General features: G+C 41.5%; 9 protein-coding genes across 9 annotated transcripts; 5 read left to right on the forward strand and 4 right to left on the reverse strand.

Annotated features, from left to right (window-relative positions):
* Window positions 1–35: 35 nt before the first annotated feature.
* Window positions 36–695, forward strand: FOA43_003568 (uncharacterized protein; the record flags this gene model as incomplete). The annotated part of the gene is made up of 1 exon (XM_038923819.1): window positions 36–695. The coding sequence occupies one exon, from the start codon at window positions 36–38 to the stop codon at window positions 693–695; it is 660 nt and encodes a 219-aa protein (XP_038779747.1).
* Window positions 696–788: 93 nt separating this feature from the next.
* Window positions 789–1,421, reverse strand: FOA43_003569 (uncharacterized protein; the record flags this gene model as incomplete). The annotated part of the gene is made up of 1 exon (XM_038923820.1): window positions 789–1,421. The coding sequence occupies one exon, from the start codon at window positions 1,419–1,421 to the stop codon at window positions 789–791; it is 633 nt and encodes a 210-aa protein (XP_038779748.1).
* A 592-nt stretch (window positions 1,422–2,013) lies between these two features.
* FOA43_003570 (uncharacterized protein) lies at window positions 2,014–3,903 on the forward strand (the record flags this gene model as incomplete). Its single annotated transcript, XM_038923821.1, has 1 exon — window positions 2,014–3,903. One exon carries the CDS (start codon window positions 2,014–2,016, stop codon window positions 3,901–3,903), a length of 1,890 nt encoding a protein of 629 aa, XP_038779749.1.
* Window positions 3,904–3,937: 34 nt separating this feature from the next.
* Window positions 3,938–5,248, reverse strand: FOA43_003571 (uncharacterized protein; the record flags this gene model as incomplete). Its single annotated transcript, XM_038923822.1, has 1 exon — window positions 3,938–5,248. One exon carries the CDS (start codon window positions 5,246–5,248, stop codon window positions 3,938–3,940), a length of 1,311 nt encoding a protein of 436 aa, XP_038779750.1.
* Window positions 5,249–5,761: 513 nt separating this feature from the next.
* Window positions 5,762–6,844, forward strand: FOA43_003572 (uncharacterized protein; the record flags this gene model as incomplete). The annotated part of the gene is made up of 1 exon (XM_038923823.1): window positions 5,762–6,844. One exon carries the CDS (start codon window positions 5,762–5,764, stop codon window positions 6,842–6,844), a length of 1,083 nt encoding a protein of 360 aa, XP_038779751.1.
* Window positions 6,845–7,440: 596 nt separating this feature from the next.
* FOA43_003573 (uncharacterized protein) lies at window positions 7,441–10,647 on the forward strand (the record flags this gene model as incomplete). The annotated part of the gene is made up of 1 exon (XM_038923824.1): window positions 7,441–10,647. The coding sequence occupies one exon, from the start codon at window positions 7,441–7,443 to the stop codon at window positions 10,645–10,647; it is 3,207 nt and encodes a 1,068-aa protein (XP_038779752.1).
* A 355-nt stretch (window positions 10,648–11,002) lies between these two features.
* Window positions 11,003–13,501, forward strand: FOA43_003574 (uncharacterized protein; the record flags this gene model as incomplete). The annotated part of the gene is made up of 1 exon (XM_038923825.1): window positions 11,003–13,501. The coding sequence occupies one exon, from the start codon at window positions 11,003–11,005 to the stop codon at window positions 13,499–13,501; it is 2,499 nt and encodes an 832-aa protein (XP_038779753.1).
* A 126-nt stretch (window positions 13,502–13,627) lies between these two features.
* Window positions 13,628–16,847, reverse strand: FOA43_003575 (uncharacterized protein; the record flags this gene model as incomplete). Its single annotated transcript, XM_038923826.1, has 2 exons — window positions 13,628–16,644; window positions 16,841–16,847. 2 exons carry the CDS (start codon window positions 16,845–16,847, stop codon window positions 13,628–13,630), a joined length of 3,024 nt encoding a protein of 1,007 aa, XP_038779754.1.
* Window positions 16,848–17,841: 994 nt separating this feature from the next.
* On the reverse strand, window positions 17,842–19,740 carry DED1 (DEAD-box ATP-dependent RNA helicase; the record flags this gene model as incomplete). The annotated part of the gene is made up of 1 exon (XM_038923827.1): window positions 17,842–19,740. The coding sequence occupies one exon, from the start codon at window positions 19,738–19,740 to the stop codon at window positions 17,842–17,844; it is 1,899 nt and encodes a 632-aa protein (XP_038779755.1).
* Between the last annotated feature and the right edge of the window lie 295 nt (window positions 19,741–20,035).

A 20,035-nucleotide genomic window follows, 5' to 3' on the forward strand; every position in this document is an offset into this window, starting at 1 on the left:
GCGTTTACTTCTGTGTTTCCTCCATGTTATCCCAAATGGCCGCTTCGAAGCGGCTTTGGAAAGAGTACAGAGATATCGTCAACCCTAGAACAGGACTTCATCAAGTGAAGGTCGAGGTCGACGATGACAACATATTTTTCTGGAAGGTTGTCCTCATGGTGATTGATCCGGAATCCAATTATTATGGAGCATGCTTCAAAGGCCAGTTAAAATTTCCTGAGAACTACCCATTTTCTCCTCCAAACTTCAAGTTCACTCCCGCCATTTATCATCCAAATGTTTACAGCGACGGAAGACTCTGCATATCAATACTTCATGAGCATGGAAACGAACAGTCAGATGAGCCGGAAAATGAAACGTGGTCGCCTGCACAGTCTGTGGAGTCTGTCTTGCTTTCCATTTTGTCTCTGTTGGAGGACCCTAATATATCTAGTCCCGCCAACGTTGATGCTGCCATAGCGTTTAAGAAGCACAAAGATGAATATAAGAAACGCATTCACAACGAAGTCAACAGGTCCAAGTTAAATATGCCGGACGGATTTAAATTGCCTATTTTGGCTGATATCAGGGCACCTCTTGAAGAGGAAGAGACTGTTGATGATGAGGAATGGTGGGACGAGGATAATTATTATGATGATGAAGATGAGGAAGAAGAGTTGGAAGAAGAGATGATTTCAGACAACAATAACCTCTGAGTTTAGATGATCTGGATTGTTTGCATGGGCTCTTTTTTTCTTTTCCTCTCTCTAATATATATCGTTATTATAGATTCAACCGCTGAATTTAACTTACATATTACTCTGTAGATACTTACACAACTTCTTCAATCTTTTAATGGCAAATCCTTTAGGATATGATGAGTCGCAACAGAAAAGAACCGCATACTCGTCATTTACCTGGTAGAGATAGGAGATATACTCGTTTGTGGTGAACACCATCCACGGCTCCATCGCACACGGAACGCCAGAAGTCTTTCGCTCTTGAAATTGGCGTAATGCCAGTATCGATATTATGTTCAAATTGTCGCTCGGATTAACATTGGCGTTTATGTAATTGCTGTCAAAATTATCCTCAAAATCGTTGATTTTCTTCTGTAACTGCTCCAACTTTTGCGACGAGGTGGAAGGCTTGCCGTTTGCGACAATCGGATCCTCTATAGTTACACCTTGGTTCGGCGTAAAGTCATAATTACCTGAAATATCTGCATTATCGGCAGAACTTTCCTGGCTGTCAATCTTTGCGAGATTTGAGTCATTTGCCTCGTCTTTCCTATCCTTATAGAGCTGGGACACGCAGGAGAGTAACGGTAATTCACTGGTTAGAGAAAGCAACGCTATGGCAATGGGAATCGACCTCGTAACCTCTGGCGTTGGCTCAAGTAACTGGACAAGAACTTTTGAAATATTCCGGGATTGAAGCATGCTGGATGATAAAAGAGGTAAACGAAACAGTTGAATATATATTAGAATCATCTACGCCATGAATTATAAGTTTAGCCACATTTGATGATGTGGCTGAGACAGTATAGTCCCAACCACTCTTGGAGCTGGTACCGTTTATTCCATTTACCAAAATAGTGTACTAATAAATCTCCATATTGTCAATATATCCTTACATGACATGCCATTCTGTAATTCTTCTACTACTTCAGTACATCAAACTTTATTTTTTGCAATACTAATGTATTAATCCTTAAGGGCCTTAAGCAAGACGCGTTATTTATCACAATTTTCTCCTTTTCTGTAAACGCGCTGAAACGTTCATTTTGAGCGTACTGAATTTCTATGTTTTCCTACTAACATTTTCTCCCTTTGTTTATTGAGAGAAAAAATACTTATGTTCTGACCGGGCTTTCTCTCCTTCGTTAGCATAGCTCAACTAAACCCAGTCTTTTTTTTTGGTCACCACTAGAGTTCCGTCTCTGAGTAGGCTCATTTCACTTCATTTGTATCATCATTTTCATTTCCTTCAAAGCTTGCATTTTGCCGTTACTCCTAGAAAGATAGCTTTATCATGAGTGCACAACAACGGCCTTATAAAGATTCAATTGCATCATCAAAGCGTATTCCCTTGAAGGAATCTTCGAAAACCTTTCTAAACGTTAACAAGATCTCCAAAAATCAATTACAGCAGCAGCATGAAGATTCGTGGAAACCTTCGTTAGATGAGAAGGCCGAGAAAATGTCGCAGAAGGTGTCTCAGAAACAGTATAAGCACACACAGAGTAATCAGCTAGTTGGATCTCAGTTTTTAGAGTGGCAGCAGAGTTGGCGTCGCATTCTGAAAAGAAGCATCGTGTTCTTTGACGAAACAAGTAAGAGGCATGAGCATGAGTATGCCCGTGCCGTTTCTGCCTTTAAAAATCTGGGAAGTAATTTCTCCAGTTTCTTCACGGATCAGGTGACTATCATTGTGTCGATGAGAACTTACGATAAACAAGGAGAATACCCTAAAGGTGATATATTTCATACTGCAAGGAAAAAAGAACTTAAGGTTTGGAACTATGATAAAGTCTTTAGGTTCATGAAGAACCTGGGCGAACCAGTTCCTGACGAGAAAGCTTCGAGTAAGCTTTCGTTTCTGTTACGTAACGAAAAACTCTTTGGACCTAACGATAGAGATCCTAACGCAAGACGTGAGGATATCAAGTATTTCTCTGATTTGTTTCTCTATGTTTATGATTTGAAGCAGCAGACACGTCCCGTTGCGGTGAGGGAATGGACCAGAGATGGTGATTTTCCTAGATTGCATCATTCTACCAACGGTAAATCTATCTTCGTCAGCAATGGGTATACCCGGTTGGAGAGAAATAAACGCATAATACGTGTTGTTTACTTTCTGAACAGCAAAGAGTATAGAAAGAAGCTAATAGAGGAGTCTTACGTTGACTCAGGTATGGACGTTCCCACTTATACTGAGAGGAAGCGACTTTTTGATGAATGGAGGGAGGAATTTTACCAACAATCGGGCAGTCTGCCTCCACGACGGCTTCGTGTTTTTCCCATTGCCAATGATTCAGAAGAAAACAATCTCAATGAAGGTATTTACCCCGAAAGCAATGCTTGTCTTCCTGTGAAACAGAATGACTCTATAAATGAGAAAGATGAAGAGGTGCCGAATATTCATACTGTCGCTAATACCTCAAAGAAACAATGGGGTACTCGTTGGACAGAAAATACCACAGAGTTGGATGATCATACCGTTAATAGAGGAAGTTCAGTCACTGTTCGCGTTCCTGCACTCTGTAGAGATGATTCTGTCATTGGGGCTGGATGTACTAAATTTAAGAACGAGTATGGAGAAATCCAGGCTTCAGGAGTGCAGAATCAATCTGGATCAAATGCTGTTAGCGGTAACAATGTTGGCAATGGGTTAGCACCATCTTATTCGGAGGTTCACAGTAAGAAAATTGCACAAAATCAAAGGAAGACCATGGTGTTTGATCCCCCATCTAAGAAGCATTTAGTGAAGGAGACAATAGTGGAAGAAGGGAAGGAAAATGAAGTTCCGCCAAACAGTATAATGAGTCCGGGTGAAGGGCCTGATTTTGTGAAGGAGCCTCCCAAGGTTTTCATCAAGCATGCTCAGCTAGCCAAATTGAATCCATTAAGCGTGGAGATGACGGAGAGAAAGTTGAAGAGAAGAAGAGAACGTTACTCGGAGAAGAAGCATAAAAGAGCTAAGCATTCATCAAAGCCGGGCTACTGTGAAAACTGCAGAGTGAAGTACTCTGATTTTGATGCGCATATTCTCACCGACAAGCATCGCCAATTTGCTATAAACTCTAAAAATTTCGAAGAGATCGATGATCTAATTACAGATGTGCGAGAGCACATCTCGTTCAGCGAGGAGAGGAGGCAGCACGAAACTAAGAAGGAGCTAAAATATAAGCAAAAATATTAATATCACTTAGTTACAATCTATACTGTACATTAACCTAATTATGCATCTGCTCTTCCCATTGGACACCACACCATTCTTCGACATAGGCAACGTAGTTCTCATCAAAGTAAGTGTCAGGAATGAAGTCATCTGAGTCTGTTGCAACGAGAATTGTGCCCCATTCCATACCATCTTTGAGTATATCGATACTATCATCGGACTCTAGGTCAATAATTGCTTGAGGCATCAACTGAAGTTCAAATCTTCTAGAACCGTTAGGATGATAGCCTGGCCTTGGAAGTGCAAAATCCTTCTCATCTCGAAGCTTACCATTCTCATCATAAAAAACTTTCGAGACATCATCCTTAGTATTGTATAAAAGTGGAAACCCGTTCAATTTGTATCTGTACACCTGAGTTGGGTTGTACGATATTATATCAGTAAAATGTTGGAACGTGGTATCATCCAAAGATTTGATGATTTCTCCAGCCTCTTTGATGTTTGTGTTAACCTTTTCCGGCATCTTGAAGCTAGACCCAGTTTCCATTTCGGGAGCATCCACGGTCTCTTTGAAGTTGATATTACTTTGGATAGGAGGCGATATCCGCTCAGAAGGATCAAGGACCTCATCTTCTAGGTAGAGAATTGTACCTGGAAAGCTTGGCAGTTCGAAGTCTAGTTCACGTCGGGATGGTTTAAGAGGTGCGAGGTGAGGGACAAATGCTAAATAGTCTGAGGCTGTAACGTTAAACTGCTCTTGGGGAACAGAAATCTTCTGATCAGGTTTCCCACTATTGTCTACCGCTGTAAATGGATCTAAAGAAGTGCTAAATGGATTGGAATCAGAAGTATCAAAAGGGTTTGCTAAATGACTTTCCTTTGAAGCAAAAATCTTGCTGGCCAGTTCTTTGGTATGCGTTTTCTTAGCTCTAATGATATCATTATCCCTTTTCACCTTCAGCTCGTCAATTTTAAACTCCATCTCCCTCCGTTTCATCACATTCGGATCTTTTCTCAACGCCCGGATTGCCCTTATAGAGCCTTTAAGTCTTCTACATGAAGCTTTATTGCATCCAAATATGTAAATCACACGATCATATAACGACTCTCCGATCAAAGCGTATGTTTGTAAGAATAACCGCAAGGGCAAGTGACAATTCTTGCACAGTAAAAGGTCTGATGGAGGAGGGGATTCCGGATTCAACCAAATCGGTTCACCTCCAATAAAAGTATCCTCAACTTCAGGTTTATCCTCTTCACAAATGACAACATCACCAAAGCCTAGTAGAACTCCTGAAAGGTCCTGTTCATTATCGTACAACTCATCGTCCGACTCATCTGAAGAAAGCTCATGTATTTGGGGCATAATCTCTACTCTCTATAGTCGTCTATACCGTGAGTGTGGTAATGTACAACAACTCGATATTTTCTATATTTACACTACCTATTAGATTTGACAACTGCGCTAAAAATTTTCTTTCTGTCTATATTTTTATAAGTACAAGCAACGCGAGCAAATAGGAAGCGCATGCGAAAGGTTCCAGATGAGCGAGCTTCCGAGGCATCCCTTGCTCTGCAAGAGCCCCGCACCCACATATCATCTATCTGTTGATTTTCTGGGGACAAATTGCCGTATAAGCCCCACATGTTATGCTTTCTTTCTTTTTTCAATGGTTCGTTCCGATTTTGTTGGAGATCATTAAGTTTGTGGGTAAGCGGTGCAATTATTTAGCTTTGTTCGATTGGGTTGCTTTCGCCACTTAAAGTTCTGTTCCCTGGATTGGTTCAGGTTTCAACTTGAGTTTGCTATTTTCTTTTCATTTCCTTTACCTTCATTTTCCTTCCTCTTAAATTAGTTTTGGTTAGTACTTGTATCACCATGTTTACCCCTGCAGAGTCGTCTATCGGCGCTCTATTTATTCAATATGCCACCGGTTCTTACATGGCAGTTGAAGGTAAGGTTGTTGGCTTTTCCAACATCATCTTCAACTCTGTCTTTAAGCCAACCATTCACAATATTTCTATTGTACTAGGTGTCTTATTTTCGGGTAGATTCATCAAACGTTTTCTTCCAGATTTCGTTCCTCTATATGCATCTTCCACTACCAACAATCCTTCCATCTTAGGTTCTCTCTCCAACTACTCCCTTTCGGGTGCTCTTGTTGGCTTGGGTACTTCTTTGGCTCATGGCTGCACTTCAGGTCATATGATTGCTGGTGTCAGCAGATTAAGATTGAGATCCATCGTTGCCACTGCCGTTTTTGCATCTACTGCCGCAATTACTTCGGCTCTTCTTCACAATGGTACAAGTCTCGGTTTAGGTGTCACTCCTTTCACCTATGATGATCAATTTGTTGCCTTCAATGCCAACAAGGATATCTTACTTAAGTTGCTAGCTCTCGGCTTTGCCCATTCTTACATTGTTATGCCATATGTCATGAAGAGAGTCAAGGCATCTGGTGATGAAACTTGGATCAAGGTTGCCAAATTCTTTTCTGGATTGTCAACTGGTTTCCAGTTCGGTTTGGGTTTACTCATTTCTGGTATGGCTTCTAGCACTAAGGTTTTGGGCTTCTTGTCTATTTTCAACAAGGAAAAGTTTGATCCATCGCTTCTTCTTATTCCTGCATTGGTTGTCTTGCCTAACATTTTCATCTGGCGTAAGCAGTTACCTCAAACTAAGTTAGAGGGTATTCAGAAATCTCCTATCTTGGAAAACAGTTACGATTTGTCCTTCAGTGATACTATTGACACTCCATTTATTCTTGGTAATGTTGTATTTGGTGTCGGTTGGGGTCTTTCCGGAATCTGCCCCGCTACTGGTCTTTTAGGTGCTGAGTTTAACGGTAAGAATGGTGCATTCTGGTTGGCTTCTTTCATAGGTGGTTACTTTGCTGGTAATCAACTAGAGTACCATCAGGTCTGGCCATGCTCATCTTCTGGCTCTACAGCCACAATCTAACTGGAGCCGAAACTATGAAGAGTGTTCCTATATATTTATCAGGGTACGCAAGAACTTCCTTTCTCGTCTTTTACTTGCCCATTATACTTATTATTTTTCTTTATATCAAACGAAATGAACTTCAGATCTATCAAATATACTACTAATTTGCTGCTTCGACCATTGTGTAGTTGTGCATCAGCCTCACTTTCTTTTTCGTTCGGCAAGTTTTTCTCAGCGCTCGTCTGGAATTTTTTTACTAAGCGATTTCTCAATTTTCAAATTCAACTGGAGTATTCTTTTTCTTGTCTTCGACGAGAAACAGCACATCAATTAGATCTATTATCTTTTTATCTCTAGAGATTTCTTTAAGCATTTGTGTTTATAATCACCACTTTGCGATACTTTGTATTATTTGCATATAGCAGGCTTCAATTTAGTTTGGTAGTTTGTTTGTCTTCTGTCGTTTAAGTTCTAACCGAAGCAAAAATAATTCAACACTTAGTCGTTTCGTTAACCTTGTGTTATCCACGAGCTTTTCCTTAGTGTTCCCACTCTCTTTTTCTCTGTACCGTTTCGGGACTTGATCCATATTTTATCTCCCTGTTTACATCCTTATGCCATCTCCCGCACAACTATTGGCCATGAAGCATGCTGAGTCTGACGTTGAGGCTAATGCTGACGTTCACGTCTTAATTGCAGCTTCCATACCAGTTGATTCTACTTCTGCTGCTACACCACCGGCCTCTTCGACGAACTCTTCTTCTTCTATGTCTTCTGCTATTTCTTCTTCCACTGTTACTGAAGAAGAACCTGAAGATCTAAAAGAACAGAACCACAGCAAACGTATCTCCATGGATGATGAAGAGGCATTTCCTTCCTTAGGTTCCAGTGTCGGTGCCTCTGCTCCCCTCTCCTGGGGTCCTTCCTCTAATGGATCAAAATCATCTGCTGCCGCTGGTAATAGTCTTTATGCCAAAACTACTGCCTCGGCCTTTCCTTCTTTCCGTCAGGCTGTTAGATCGTCCAATACCCAGTTAACATTCATTGTTAATGTTGACCAGCAACTCGACCTCTCAAAGGCAGAGATCTTTAGGATCTTTTCGAGAATTAAGCAGGTTTATGGTGTTAGCATTGAGTCCACTCTCTCTACTGCTACCAGCAAGCGTACTTTCTTGCTATCCGGTCCTGCTTCCAATATACAGGATGCCAAACGTGACGTCTTGAAAAGGCTAACTAAGCCTGTCAAGATCCAGTTTTCTGTTCCATCTTCCCTTCGTGCTGCCATTATTGGTTCTCAAGGTAAAAACTTGAAGCCAATCTTAGAGGCCACGAAGACAAAGATTGATATCGAGCGTAATAATCCCGAAAGTTCTTCTTCTTTCAACGCTGTTGATTCAGGTGCTGCTGACAATACCAAGGAGGAAGAAGAAGATGAGATCTTTGGTAGGATGCTTACTGCCACTATAGAAGGTGATATTGCCGGTTGCAATGAAGCAAAGGCTAGAATTATGGCTATTGTCAATGAGCATACGAAGACGTTGAATATCCGTCTCAATATGGATCCTGAGTTGAAACCTTTCCTTCGTGGTGCCCTTAATGAAGTCAGCTTTGCTGATGATTTGGATATCACGTATCCTGATACAGAGACAGAGTCCTCCAGTCTTATTCTAACTGGTTCTCGGGAAGCTGTTTTGGATGCCAGAGAAAAAATAAAGTCTGTATTGGCATTACTTCAAACTAATTTGATTAGCGAGGAGCAAATTGTTCCAAAGTATGTTCACTCCCTTTTGGATCCTCAGAAGGTCTTCGAAAGTACTAACGTTATAGTTAGAGTTCCAGACGAAGATTCCGATGTTCAGACTGTGACATTTATTGGTGCAAGATCCAATATTCCTACTGCAGTTGCATTTGCAAAGCAGTATTGTGCCAGTTTCTTTGTTGATTCTTTGGATTTAGCTCGTTCCCACGGTGGTAATTCGTTACATGCCAAATGTTTGACTGCTTATTTTCTTTATACGAAATTCTTCGAAGAATTGTCCTCAAAGTATGACGTTAAAATCCATGCTCCATCGTATGCCTCCCTTGCCAATGACGACATTAAGACTGCAATTTTAACTTTTGCCTCTTCTAAAGAAAAAAAGGACGTTCTTAAGCAGGTCCGTAAGGAAGTGGTTGATGCTGTTAATAAGATGACTCCCAATCTTGTTCGTGTCGAGTCGGATATTAATTCATTCGTCTTCGGTAAAATTAATAACTCTTTTGTTACCGATAATGGTGTCTCTATTGTTCCCTTGGGAAATCTTGCGGGCTTTGGTAATAAGCTAATCTTGATTTTGCAACAGGGTGACAACGAGTTCTTGCCATCCGACCAAGAAATTCAACAAAAATTGGACTCTGTTGATTTGTCTTTGGAACCGCTTCGTAGTATTTCCAAAACGGTTGTTTCCAAGGTGATTCCAGTTGGCAACGAGGATCAGGCTCACTTAGTCGGTAAGACGTTGGGAGTTCTTCTTGGCAAATTTGAGTCAGGAAATATTGAAATTAAGTTGCACCAGAATGCCACGGGACCTTCCTCTGATGAAATATTCTTACGTGGTTTTGATAAGGATATTGAGAACGCCATCTCTGATATCAGCCAAGCTATTGAGGATGTGAAAAACTACGAGGAGGCTTGTAAGTATAATACTTCTGTTGACTTCCCAAGTAACCTCCTTTCAAGGCTTATCGGTCACAATGGTAAGCATTTGGACCAACTCCGAGAGGACTTTGATGTGAAAATCGATGTTCTCGATGAGGGATCGAGGTCCGAGGAGCAGAATACCACAACTCCAGTGCAGGTCACAGGTCTCAAAAGCAATGCCGATGAATGCATCAAGCATCTCTCTCGGCTCACTAAGAAGTGGAGTGACGAGAAAACTGTTGTGATGAAAATCGACCCCAAATTTCATCGTCGTTTGATCGGTCCCGGTGGAGTTTACGTGAACCGTTTGCAAGATCGTTACAACGTCAATGTTAGATTCCCACATGAAAAGGACAAGGATCATAAAGATGAAGTTGTTATTCGGGGACCAACAAAGGGTGTTACCAAGGCTGCTGAAGAGATGAAAGAGTTGTTACAATATGAGCAAGAGAATGGTTACACTGAAAAGATTAAAGTACCTGCAGAAGTTCTTTCTAGGGTTATCGGTAGAAATGGAGAACACATCAAAGATATCTCTGCTGATGCAGGTGTCACTATTAATAATATGAAGACAACGCACGAACAGGAAAAGAAGCAGGGCTTTGCTGAGTTTGAAATTATTGGTTCCCGTAGTGCGATCAAAAAGGCTAAGGAGAGTATCGGTGCCATTGTTGACAAAGTGGAAAATTACACCACTGAGATCATAAATGTTGATCGGAAATGGCACAGATTTTTGATTGGCCCTAGGGGATCAATCAAACGGCAGATCATCCTCGAGGCAGGCGGATCTGACGATAACAGGTCAGAGTTTAGAAAATTCTTGCAGGTTCCCGACAAAGATTCTGACTCCGATCAAGTTATCTGCTCTGGTGACAGGTTAACAGTTGATAAAATCGTGAAGGAAATTAAGAGAATTGTGTCTGAGCAGGAAAGTGTTGTTACAAAGGTTGTGGTGATCCCTAAGAAGAAGCACAGATTGCTTATTGGACCCGGAGGATCTGTTCGTCGTTCATTGGAAGAGGAGTACAAAGTTAACGTAACAATTCCCCGAGTGAGCGTGGATTCAGATGAGGTTCAGATTAGAGGTTCTTCCGATCAGATTGCCAAGGTTATTTCCCAAATAGATCACCTTGTCGAATGAATATGGAGGTAAAATAACTCCTTCTGACGAAAGTGTGTGAGGTGCAGAAAACCATAGAAAAGACCGATCTTGAATACATAAGTTGCATCTTTTTATAATACGAGTAACTGATCATTTTTTGAGGTTCTCATTTTAATAATATTTGTGAATGCTGATGGTAGTTAAGAGCTTAAATCGAACATTGCGATGGTTGCGCTTGCGAAAAAAAAATGTCGGCTGGAGCCCCGCGTTACCAAAAGTGAAACGATAACATTCGCCATTAGCTATAGCTTCCATCCTTGTGTTGATTACACTAAGAAGTGTTTACTGCTATAACGGGGTATTTTTTATAGTTCTAATTCTGTTTATTTGCACAATGGATATTGAGGTCAAATATCAAAACTTTAAGGAGCAGCATGCACCATCGTTGCTTGGATCCACGGTGAGAAACGAGAGCCCTTCAGGCGAGAGGGAGAATGGGCACGATAATGGAGATGATGGAGATGATAGTGATAATGCCGCTTCTGTGAAGCCGTTGCTACATGAAGTCAAAGACGATTCAAGGGAAACGGACGAGGAGAATCAAGATCCCAAAAAATATGGAGAGGAAGACGCTTTGTTGGGCGATGATGAAGATGATGATTTGAACAAATTGTTGAACCAAGAGGGAGCGTTGAATGAAGAAGCATTGCAAATGAAGGCAAAGCTTAGAGAACATACAGAAAGTGTTAAAAGGAAGAATCCTAGTGGTTACCAGCGTCGTGCTTCGGAGAGTGAGAAGGTGCGAGATGACGATCTCAATCGTGTGGCTCCAGCAGCTTCCTTCCCTGATACCACTTTCAAACATAAGGCTCATTCAGTTACTGCAGGAGAGGATGATGATGATGATGTTGAGGCCGAGAAAAGTAAAGTAGAGTATTATAAGCCTCATGATAGACCAACACCTAATCAAATTGTGGAGAAGGTCAACGAAGGCAACTATGTTAGTCCAGAAAGAGAGGGTAATAATATCTTTGTCAAGAATGTGGGCATCAATGAAGAAGATGATGTGGATGATGAGGAGAATGCCCTTGATGAGGAAATTGCTAAAAAGCTTCATCTGAGTAGCATTGATACCATTGCAGAGGAAGTTCCCGATGCTACTATTGAGAATGATTCCGGTTATATTCCACCTGCTGCTATGTCAGAAGGTTCGTCATCACGGTTATTGAAAGAACAGAGACGCTCTAGGTCAAGAGAAGCAGCAAGATCTGCTGACCAGACGTCGAGCAAAGGTGAAAAACCTCATCTTGCACGAGGTGAATCCTATCACGGTGGGTTGTCAAATGACGATTATTACAAAAAGGGCTTTCCATTGGATGACATTCCACGGGGTACTGCTGCCGTAGAGAGAAAGCCAAGGCATGAGCCAGGTACCGTGAAATACATGCATCAGTCTTCGTTGAATTATTTGAGATCGATTTCCAGTTCGAGGTCCAGAGCTGATAATGACAAGAGAGCAATGGGCTACAAGTTGATAGATGAGGGTGATTTAAAGGATACTGGCGGATTAGTCAATGACAACAATTTAGCCCAGATTGTAGATTTAGAAGAAGCCATGGACGATGTTCTTCAGGAAGTTTCTAACACTCAACACAGTTTTGAGTTGAAAGGATTACATAAGTTGCCTTCAGAGGGTGCCAAAGTAACTGGTGTGAATATTGATGCTGAGAAAGATACTGAGGATGCAACGAGTCCACTGGAAGTCGGTAAATCTGACAAGTCGGGCAACGATTTAGAAGAAAAAGAAAAAGGAAGTCAAGACGTCAAGAATGGGGATACTAAAGAGGAATACCTTTCTGTTGAAGCTGAGGATGAAGCTAAGGATGAGCCTGAGGGCAAACCTGAAGATGAACCTAAGGGTGAAGCTAAGGGCGAACCTGAAGATGAAGCCAAGGGCGAACCTGAAGATGAAGCCAAGGGCGAACCTGAAGATGAAGCCAAGGGCGAACCTGAAGATGAAGCCAAGGGCGAACCTGAAGATGAAGCCAAGGGCGAACCTGAAGATGAAGCCAAGGGTGAAGCTAAGGATGAAGCCAAGGGTGAAGCTAAGGATGAAGCTAAAGATAAAGCTAAGAACGAAGCTAAGGATGAGGCCCAAGGTGAAGCTGAAGACAAATCTGAGGACGAAGCCAAGAATGAAGCCAAGAATGAAGCTAAGGACAAACCTGAGGACGAAGCCAAGGACGAACCTGAGGCCGAAGCCAAGGACGAACCTGAGGCCGAACCTGAGGCCGAACCTGAGGATAAACCTAAGGGTGAAGCTAAGGATGAAGCCAAGGACGAAGCCAAGGATGAACCTAAAGATGAATCCCAAGGTGAAGCTGAAGACAAGCCTGAGGATGAAGCTAAGGACGAAGAGCTTGCAGTATCAGCATCTTCTGGACATACTGAAGCAGCTGAAACCGCTGAAGATACGGAAGCTTCTCAAGTTTCAGAGGCTGATGATACCGAACAGCTTTTTGCGGAAGCAGCTAAAGAGCAGAAAGCGAATACCCAGATTTTCAGTAATGGTGGCGAAGCTCATGTTTCAAAGGCTGGTAAGATGGAATTTGAGGATGTGCCGGTCTATGTGTACACTTCTTTAGCAGGTGGCATGAAGATAATGACTCGAACAAATAGATTGCAGACTATACTAGTTGCGAACAAAATAAAGTTTGAGTTCAAAGACTTGGGAACAGATTCTGCTGCTAAGAGAGTTTGGAAGACGTATTCTCAAGGTAAGACTCTTCCTGGTGTAGTCAGAGGCAAAGATGATTTTATTGGAAATTGGGAGGATATTGAAGATGCTAATGAGGATTATGCAGTTCGTTCATTGATTTATGAAACTTATTAACTTCTTTATTATATCTTGTTTGTTTGCGTTTTGTATATTTATTCTTGATCAATGAAAATGAGAGCTTTATTAAAGCAAAAGATCTATAGAGTATTCTTATTGTGATATTATTGAATTTGGTGAAATTTATAGCGTAAATAGTCCCGTTCTCTTTTTACCAAATGGGTACACCACGACTGTCGACATATAGAGTCCCACGCTGATACCTAAAGCCACCTCTATCATAAGCAAGCCAAATGCCATAGAGCCAAGTGAAGAAGTGTTTGTCACAGAAGTCTTGGTAGTGTTTGAATTGACAATATCATTGGCAGTACTAAGTCCCATTAAGACGGAACCCTGAGAGGCAACACCGGAGGGAACTTGAACAAATATGCCAGGTAGCATCAATGAAACTGTCATGAATGAGCTCCTACTAAGGTACTTGCTGAATGATTTCATCATCCGAGAGTATAAATTGCTAACCAAGCCGATAACAAAGCAGCCAAGCGTGGCTGAAAGCTCCGTGGCATTTTTGAAATGCTTGCTAGAAAAGTAGTTCACAACGTAACCTGAGCCAGATATAAAGGTCATAATTGGAAGTTGACCCCAGGAGGCCTGATTAGCCAGAGCAATTCCAATTGTGAATCCAGGAATGAATAAGAATCTCCACCAAGGATCAATGTTGGAGGTACAGACAGCAGCCGATGTTGCATTACTGTCTATCCAGCCATACAATGCGGCACCTAATGTGATCCCAAAGGAAAGCAATAGAGAGTAAATGAAGGCATAAAACATTCTCACAGAACCTGCCACTATATTTCGACTCTGTAATTCTAGAGAGCCACAAAGGATGATATATCCAGGAAGGATTAGAGCTAGTGATGACTGTACAATTGAGGCATAGCAGAATGTTTGTCCACCGTTAACAGAACCGATTGCACGGGCCATAAAACTAGATGCGATACTGGCCGAAACTTCGAATAAAGAGGAGTACAAGGGAGAACGGGGACAGATAACAAATTGCAAAAATCCAATCACCAATCCCACTGCAAAGCAAATCGGGAGATCCTTCCACGAACCACCAAAGGCCCATGGTGCGACCATAGCAGAGCTAAATGCATACATTAGGATGCATATCCACGAACTAAAGTGAGGTTTCCGAGCCATCATTGCTTCCAAAGCCTCGGTGGCTTCTTGAACTCCTTCTCTATCATGCACAACATTTTTGTAGATCTCATGAGCTTCGTCAAGCCTACCCAAGTCAAGTCCCTCTGCACAACGAACCAATCTCATTTCAGTGGTACGTGTTGATGCATCTCCAAATGAGACAAGCATACAACCAGGAAAATATATAAAAGAACCATCTATCTCGAGGACACGAGCCGTCATCGTCATATATTCCTCAAGACGATGAGTTGGAGCACCGTACCTCATGAAGGCTTTACAAAGAGTCAGAATAAACATCTGTCTTTGTAATACATCTGCAATATGCACTGTAATTCTTGCGGTATTCTCTTGGTGGAATCGATGCTTGAGATTTTTACGTCTCTTCTTCATATTCTGATATTCATTGAGGTATTCTTCTGCTTCACCCTCTAGTGGGGCTCCCGTTTCGGAAGAAAACTCTACCTTTCCGTCCTTTTTTCTTGAGAATTGCGGTAGTCTAATAGGGGAATCTTTCCGGTCACTATTATTGGAGCTCTCAACATTCGCTTCTAGAGTGGTGACAGCATCTCCCTTTAAAAGTTCTACCCGACTTAAGTTCTGCAATTCAATTGTATCCGTGGTACCGTCAGATGAACTGTTCCTTCTTGAATGAAAGGTTTTCGGTAGACTGGATGATGATCTATGGCCAATTCTTAGTCCACTCAACATTCTTTTACCAGCATGGCTTTTCTGTCTTCTTCGGCCTCTGAAATCTTCATCGGAAGCGTTCGTGTGAGAGAAAACATCAGACTCAATTTGCTTCCCTTCGTGATGGGATTTCTGTTGATGCCGACCTCCCGGCATGTTATTGTACAGGGATAGCAAACTAGAAGCTATTCCACGTCTAAGTTTTCGTGGTTTCTGAGCCACAGACTCGGGGATATCAATGTCTAACTCTGAGTCGTTAGCCAAATCATCAAATTCGTCATGAGCAATAGCCTGTTGCAAAAGGGTTGAATCATCCAATGAAGCTGAAGAGTCAAGTTCAGAGGACATTGTTTTTCGTTTATTTCGAAAAATGCTGTTAACAAGTAATTTGGCTTCATCCTCAAACTCATTGGTAGGATCAGTCCCTTCCAGTCGAGACTCTTCATCTTCAATATGGTGTGGTGTACTTGAAGAAATGCCACCCGGAACCATTCCCCCTCCAATCGGAGCCTCGTTCAGTCCAAAGAGCCGTCTAAAAAGTCCTCCGGACTTATGAATAGATGGTACCGAGTCCATATCTGAAATGTCCTTCTCTATACTTTCTATAGGCTTATTATCGTTACCGCCTCCAAATGACAGTCCAGTTCTAATTTTCTTCAAAATGATATCACGTCGACTTCGCTCACTTCTTTGAGAAGCTGTTCTCTCAATAGAGGAAGAACTGTTCAGTTTCTTGATACGGCTCAAATCTGCATTATCCTCGTCTTCTTCCTCAGTACTAATATCATCTGAAGACTCCTCGAAGCCATTGCTAGAAAAAGGTTGGAGATGGTTGCTGACAATTTTCTTGTGTATTCCCTGGTAATGCTGTTGAGCCTCGTTTCCAGCTGTATCCCTGTCAAACCCTTCGTCGAAGTCCCGCTCTATTTCTTGTACAAACTCACTTGAGCTTCCAATCCCGCTTCCTTCATTTTTGAGGGGCATAGGGTCATGCGGCGTAATAATCTTTTCATTTTCAGTATAGGTTCCCGTCTTTGAATCCTGGCCTTGCTTAGGTTTAAAAGTCGGAAACACAGGATGGTAAAAATCTGCATCATGCTCATCATCTTCCGGAATGGGAATTCCTTGGATGGCAGTAGACTGGAACCTAGAATTGAGCTTGAATCGGGGTTTGTTACTTCGTAATCTTTTAGATTTGGAACTCTCAACAGAGCTGGCCTCCGAATCCGTCGGCGATCCTAACGTTCGGCTTTTAGCCATATTTTCGGTGTTCAGTAAAGATATATGGTATACGATACAATAAATAAAATCTTTAAGTGAATCACGAAAGTGAACTGTAATCTGACAGGAAAAAAAAGTAAGGAACTCCGAAGGATCTGGTGGCACTGTTTGAGTTGTAATTCAATCTGAGCATTGGCCGAATAAAAATGATCAGAGAAAAGGAACTGATTAGAATATAGGATTGCAAGGTATGATGAACCCAATGATGAAAAAGCGTGTGCTAACGGGTCATTAATCGAACCAGATGTCTAATCCTTGTAGGTGACGTCATAGAGTCTCGCGGCGCTCGACATTTGTTCGGATGAGAATCCCTTTTAAACTTGTTTTCTTAGAGGCTATCTAATCGAATATAAAAGAATTTATTAAAACAAAGAATACAACACTATGGAAAGTAGGCAAAATCGAAACCCAGACACAGCAAAAAAACTATAACAACAAATAAGAATAAAAGTATAAAATGAAAAGATGAAAATAGATGTCACAGAAAAACAAAATAGAAATACTGATTAGAAAATAGACGGCAGCAGTGAAGCTGTCAATGAGAATCAAATATAAGGTGAGTACGATCGCTAAGTAATGCTATCTATGCATCTATAAAAATATGCATATGCAAATAAAAAGCGAACGTGACACCTTCCAGCAAGCGGGAAAGAATATCCAACAATATGTACAAGTTAATATGCGTGTGTACTTCTCTAAAACGAACGATACCAAACAGATTAGTGCGGCAAAGCACAAGATCAGTCGGTGAATTGTCAGGGAATATTATGTGTGAAGCTATTCTTCAGCTTCTCCTCGTCTTTTTCGTCTTCTGAGGATTTGATGTGCAAAAACAAAAATTGATAAAAAAAGTATGACCATCAACATTAACGTCAAAAAGTAATGCAGATGTCGTTCGTGGGAAGTCCTAATCACTATGGACGACATCCAGTAGTACATTTCAAATTCCTTCCTTCTTCCAGTCCAGTTGATCAGTGGTATTTCCTGTCCAGCTTTTTACAACAAACCAGAACAGAAAAGTAAAACAAACAAAAACAAATTAACAAAAAAATAAGAAGAGAATCAACCTCTCTTTCACGTCTTCATATCTCACAGCTTTCCTCAATAAGCTAGCTTCAATCAATCGACAACAAAAATGATCATAAAGGATAAAACAAAAAGTATGCCAGCAAAGAAACTCAAAACAAGGAACAAAAAAGTTAAAAAACAATTATCCATCTGCTTCTTTACCACCATTGAGAGTTGGAAGAAGAAGCCGAAGAGTAATTATTGCTGCCATAGCTGCTATTGCCATTGCCGTTTCCACTGCTACTGTTATTATATCCGTAGCCATTGTCGCCGTAGCCGTTGCTTCTGGAGCCCCAGTTTGAGGAGCCACTATTTCCACCTCCATACTTTCTGTAGTCCTTATATGGAGTACTTCTACCTCTGCCTCTACCTCCTCTGCCTCCTCTTCCAGATGGACTCTCTCTGGCAATATTACTCAAGAAATCAGGAACCTCTTGATTAGAATCATGCAAAAGATCGATCAAGTCCTTGACAACGTTTCTATTACCTCTGTTCAAAAATGCAGTAGCCAGGCCGTTATTACCAGCTCTACCAGTCCTACCAATCCTATGCACGTAATCATCGACATCACCCGGCAAATCGTAGTTAATGACATGGGTAACATTTGGAATATCCAAACCTCTGGCAGCAACTGCAGTAGCAACCAAAATTGGAGCCCTACCAGTTTTAAACATTTCCAAAGCTCTTTCTCTCTCACTTTGAGTACGATCACCATGAATCGAAGTAGCAGGGAAATTCTGAGAGATTAAAAAGTCAGACAAAATATCGGCCATTTTCTTGGTCTCAACAAAAATCAATGTCAAACCAGTGGTCAAAGTATCATCAGTCGCAGATAGGATGTCCAGCAAACTCGATTTCTTTTCGTCATCTTCAACATACAAAATTCTCTGTGTAATGTTCTCTGAAGTGGAACCAACTTTACCAACGGACAAAAAGATGTAGTTATCCAAGAAGTCTCTGGCCATAACCTGAATTTCCTTAGGAAAGGTAGCGGAGAACATCAAAGTCTGTCTGTCCTTGGCGCAAGGCATGTCACATCCATCCACGATATGTCTAATTTGAGGTTCAAAACCCATATCTAGCATTCTATCGGCCTCGTCCAAAACTAGGAAACGGATATTCTTCAAAGAAACTCTGCCTCTTTCGAGCATATCATTTAATCTACCTGGAGTGGCAACAATCAAATCGCAGCCTCTTTCTAGGTTTCTAAGTTGACTGTTAATGTCAGAACCACCGTAGACAACGCAAACACGCACCCACGACCTGTAGGCGTATTTTCTGGCTTCTTCAAAGTTCTGAATGGCCAACTCTCTAGTTGGAGCGAGAACCAAAGCGGATGGGTAGGCTTTTCTTCTTGCAAAGACGTTGCCTTCGTTAGCGACTGGAGAAGGACCATTTTCGAACAAAGAGCTCAAAACCGGGAACAAGAAACCACCGGTCTTACCAGAACCAGTCTGAGCGCAGGCCATCAGGTCTCTGCCAGAGCCAACGATCGGAATAGAATATTTCTGAACTGGGGTTGGCTTATTGAAAAGGGAAAGCTCAATGTTTTCCAGTAAGAGCTCGTTAATTGGTGGCGAGGTGAATTGATTAATTGGATCTGGTGTACCTTCTCCAGACACCTCAACGGGAATATCATCATAGTTGTCAAAGTTAATACCGGAAGGGGCCTTCTCCTCGGCTGGATCACCAAATAATTCCCGTTCCAATTTTTCGTTCTTTGGAGCAGGATGGTGGACACCGTCCGTAAAAGAACCTTGACCATACCTTTTGTTATCGCCTCTGCTGTAACTACCATTTCTACCTCCGTAGCCATTGTCTCTTTGACCATAACCTTCGCCGTAGCCTCTGCCGCCACGGCCATAACCGCTATAACCACGGTTACCACGATTGCCACCGTAACCACGGTTCCCACCGTAGCTACCATAGCCATCTCTGCTGTTATTACCATCGTCGTGTCCAAAGAAATCTCCTCCTTTTCTGGAAGAAGAAACGGGAGACGATGATGAGTCGCCGGAACCTTCAGTTCTCGATCTGTGTGGTGGAACATATGCCATAATTGCAAATAAAAATGTGAATATAAGCTGATGTGGGTTTTTCTGTATAAACTAGTACTGATTTTAAACTCAAGTAGTTAAAAAAAAAAGGCTTAAGGGAAAAGATGAAAGGAAAAAGGGGCAAACAAAAGTTAAAAGGCCAAAAAAGGATCAATTTTTACTTTGATGTAGAATAGGGAAGAGAAAAAAAAAATTAAATAAAAAAAAAACTTCCAAGGATTCTTAGAAAAAGAAAAGAATGAAAATTTTTTTCCTCTAGTCTTGATTGCCTGCGTCGCCTCTCCTTATCTAGAGA

Source organism: Brettanomyces nanus, chromosome 4 (genome assembly GCF_011074865.1).
Source record: "Brettanomyces nanus chromosome 4, complete sequence".
NCBI lineage: Eukaryota > Fungi > Ascomycota > Pichiomycetes > Pichiales > Pichiaceae > Brettanomyces > Brettanomyces nanus.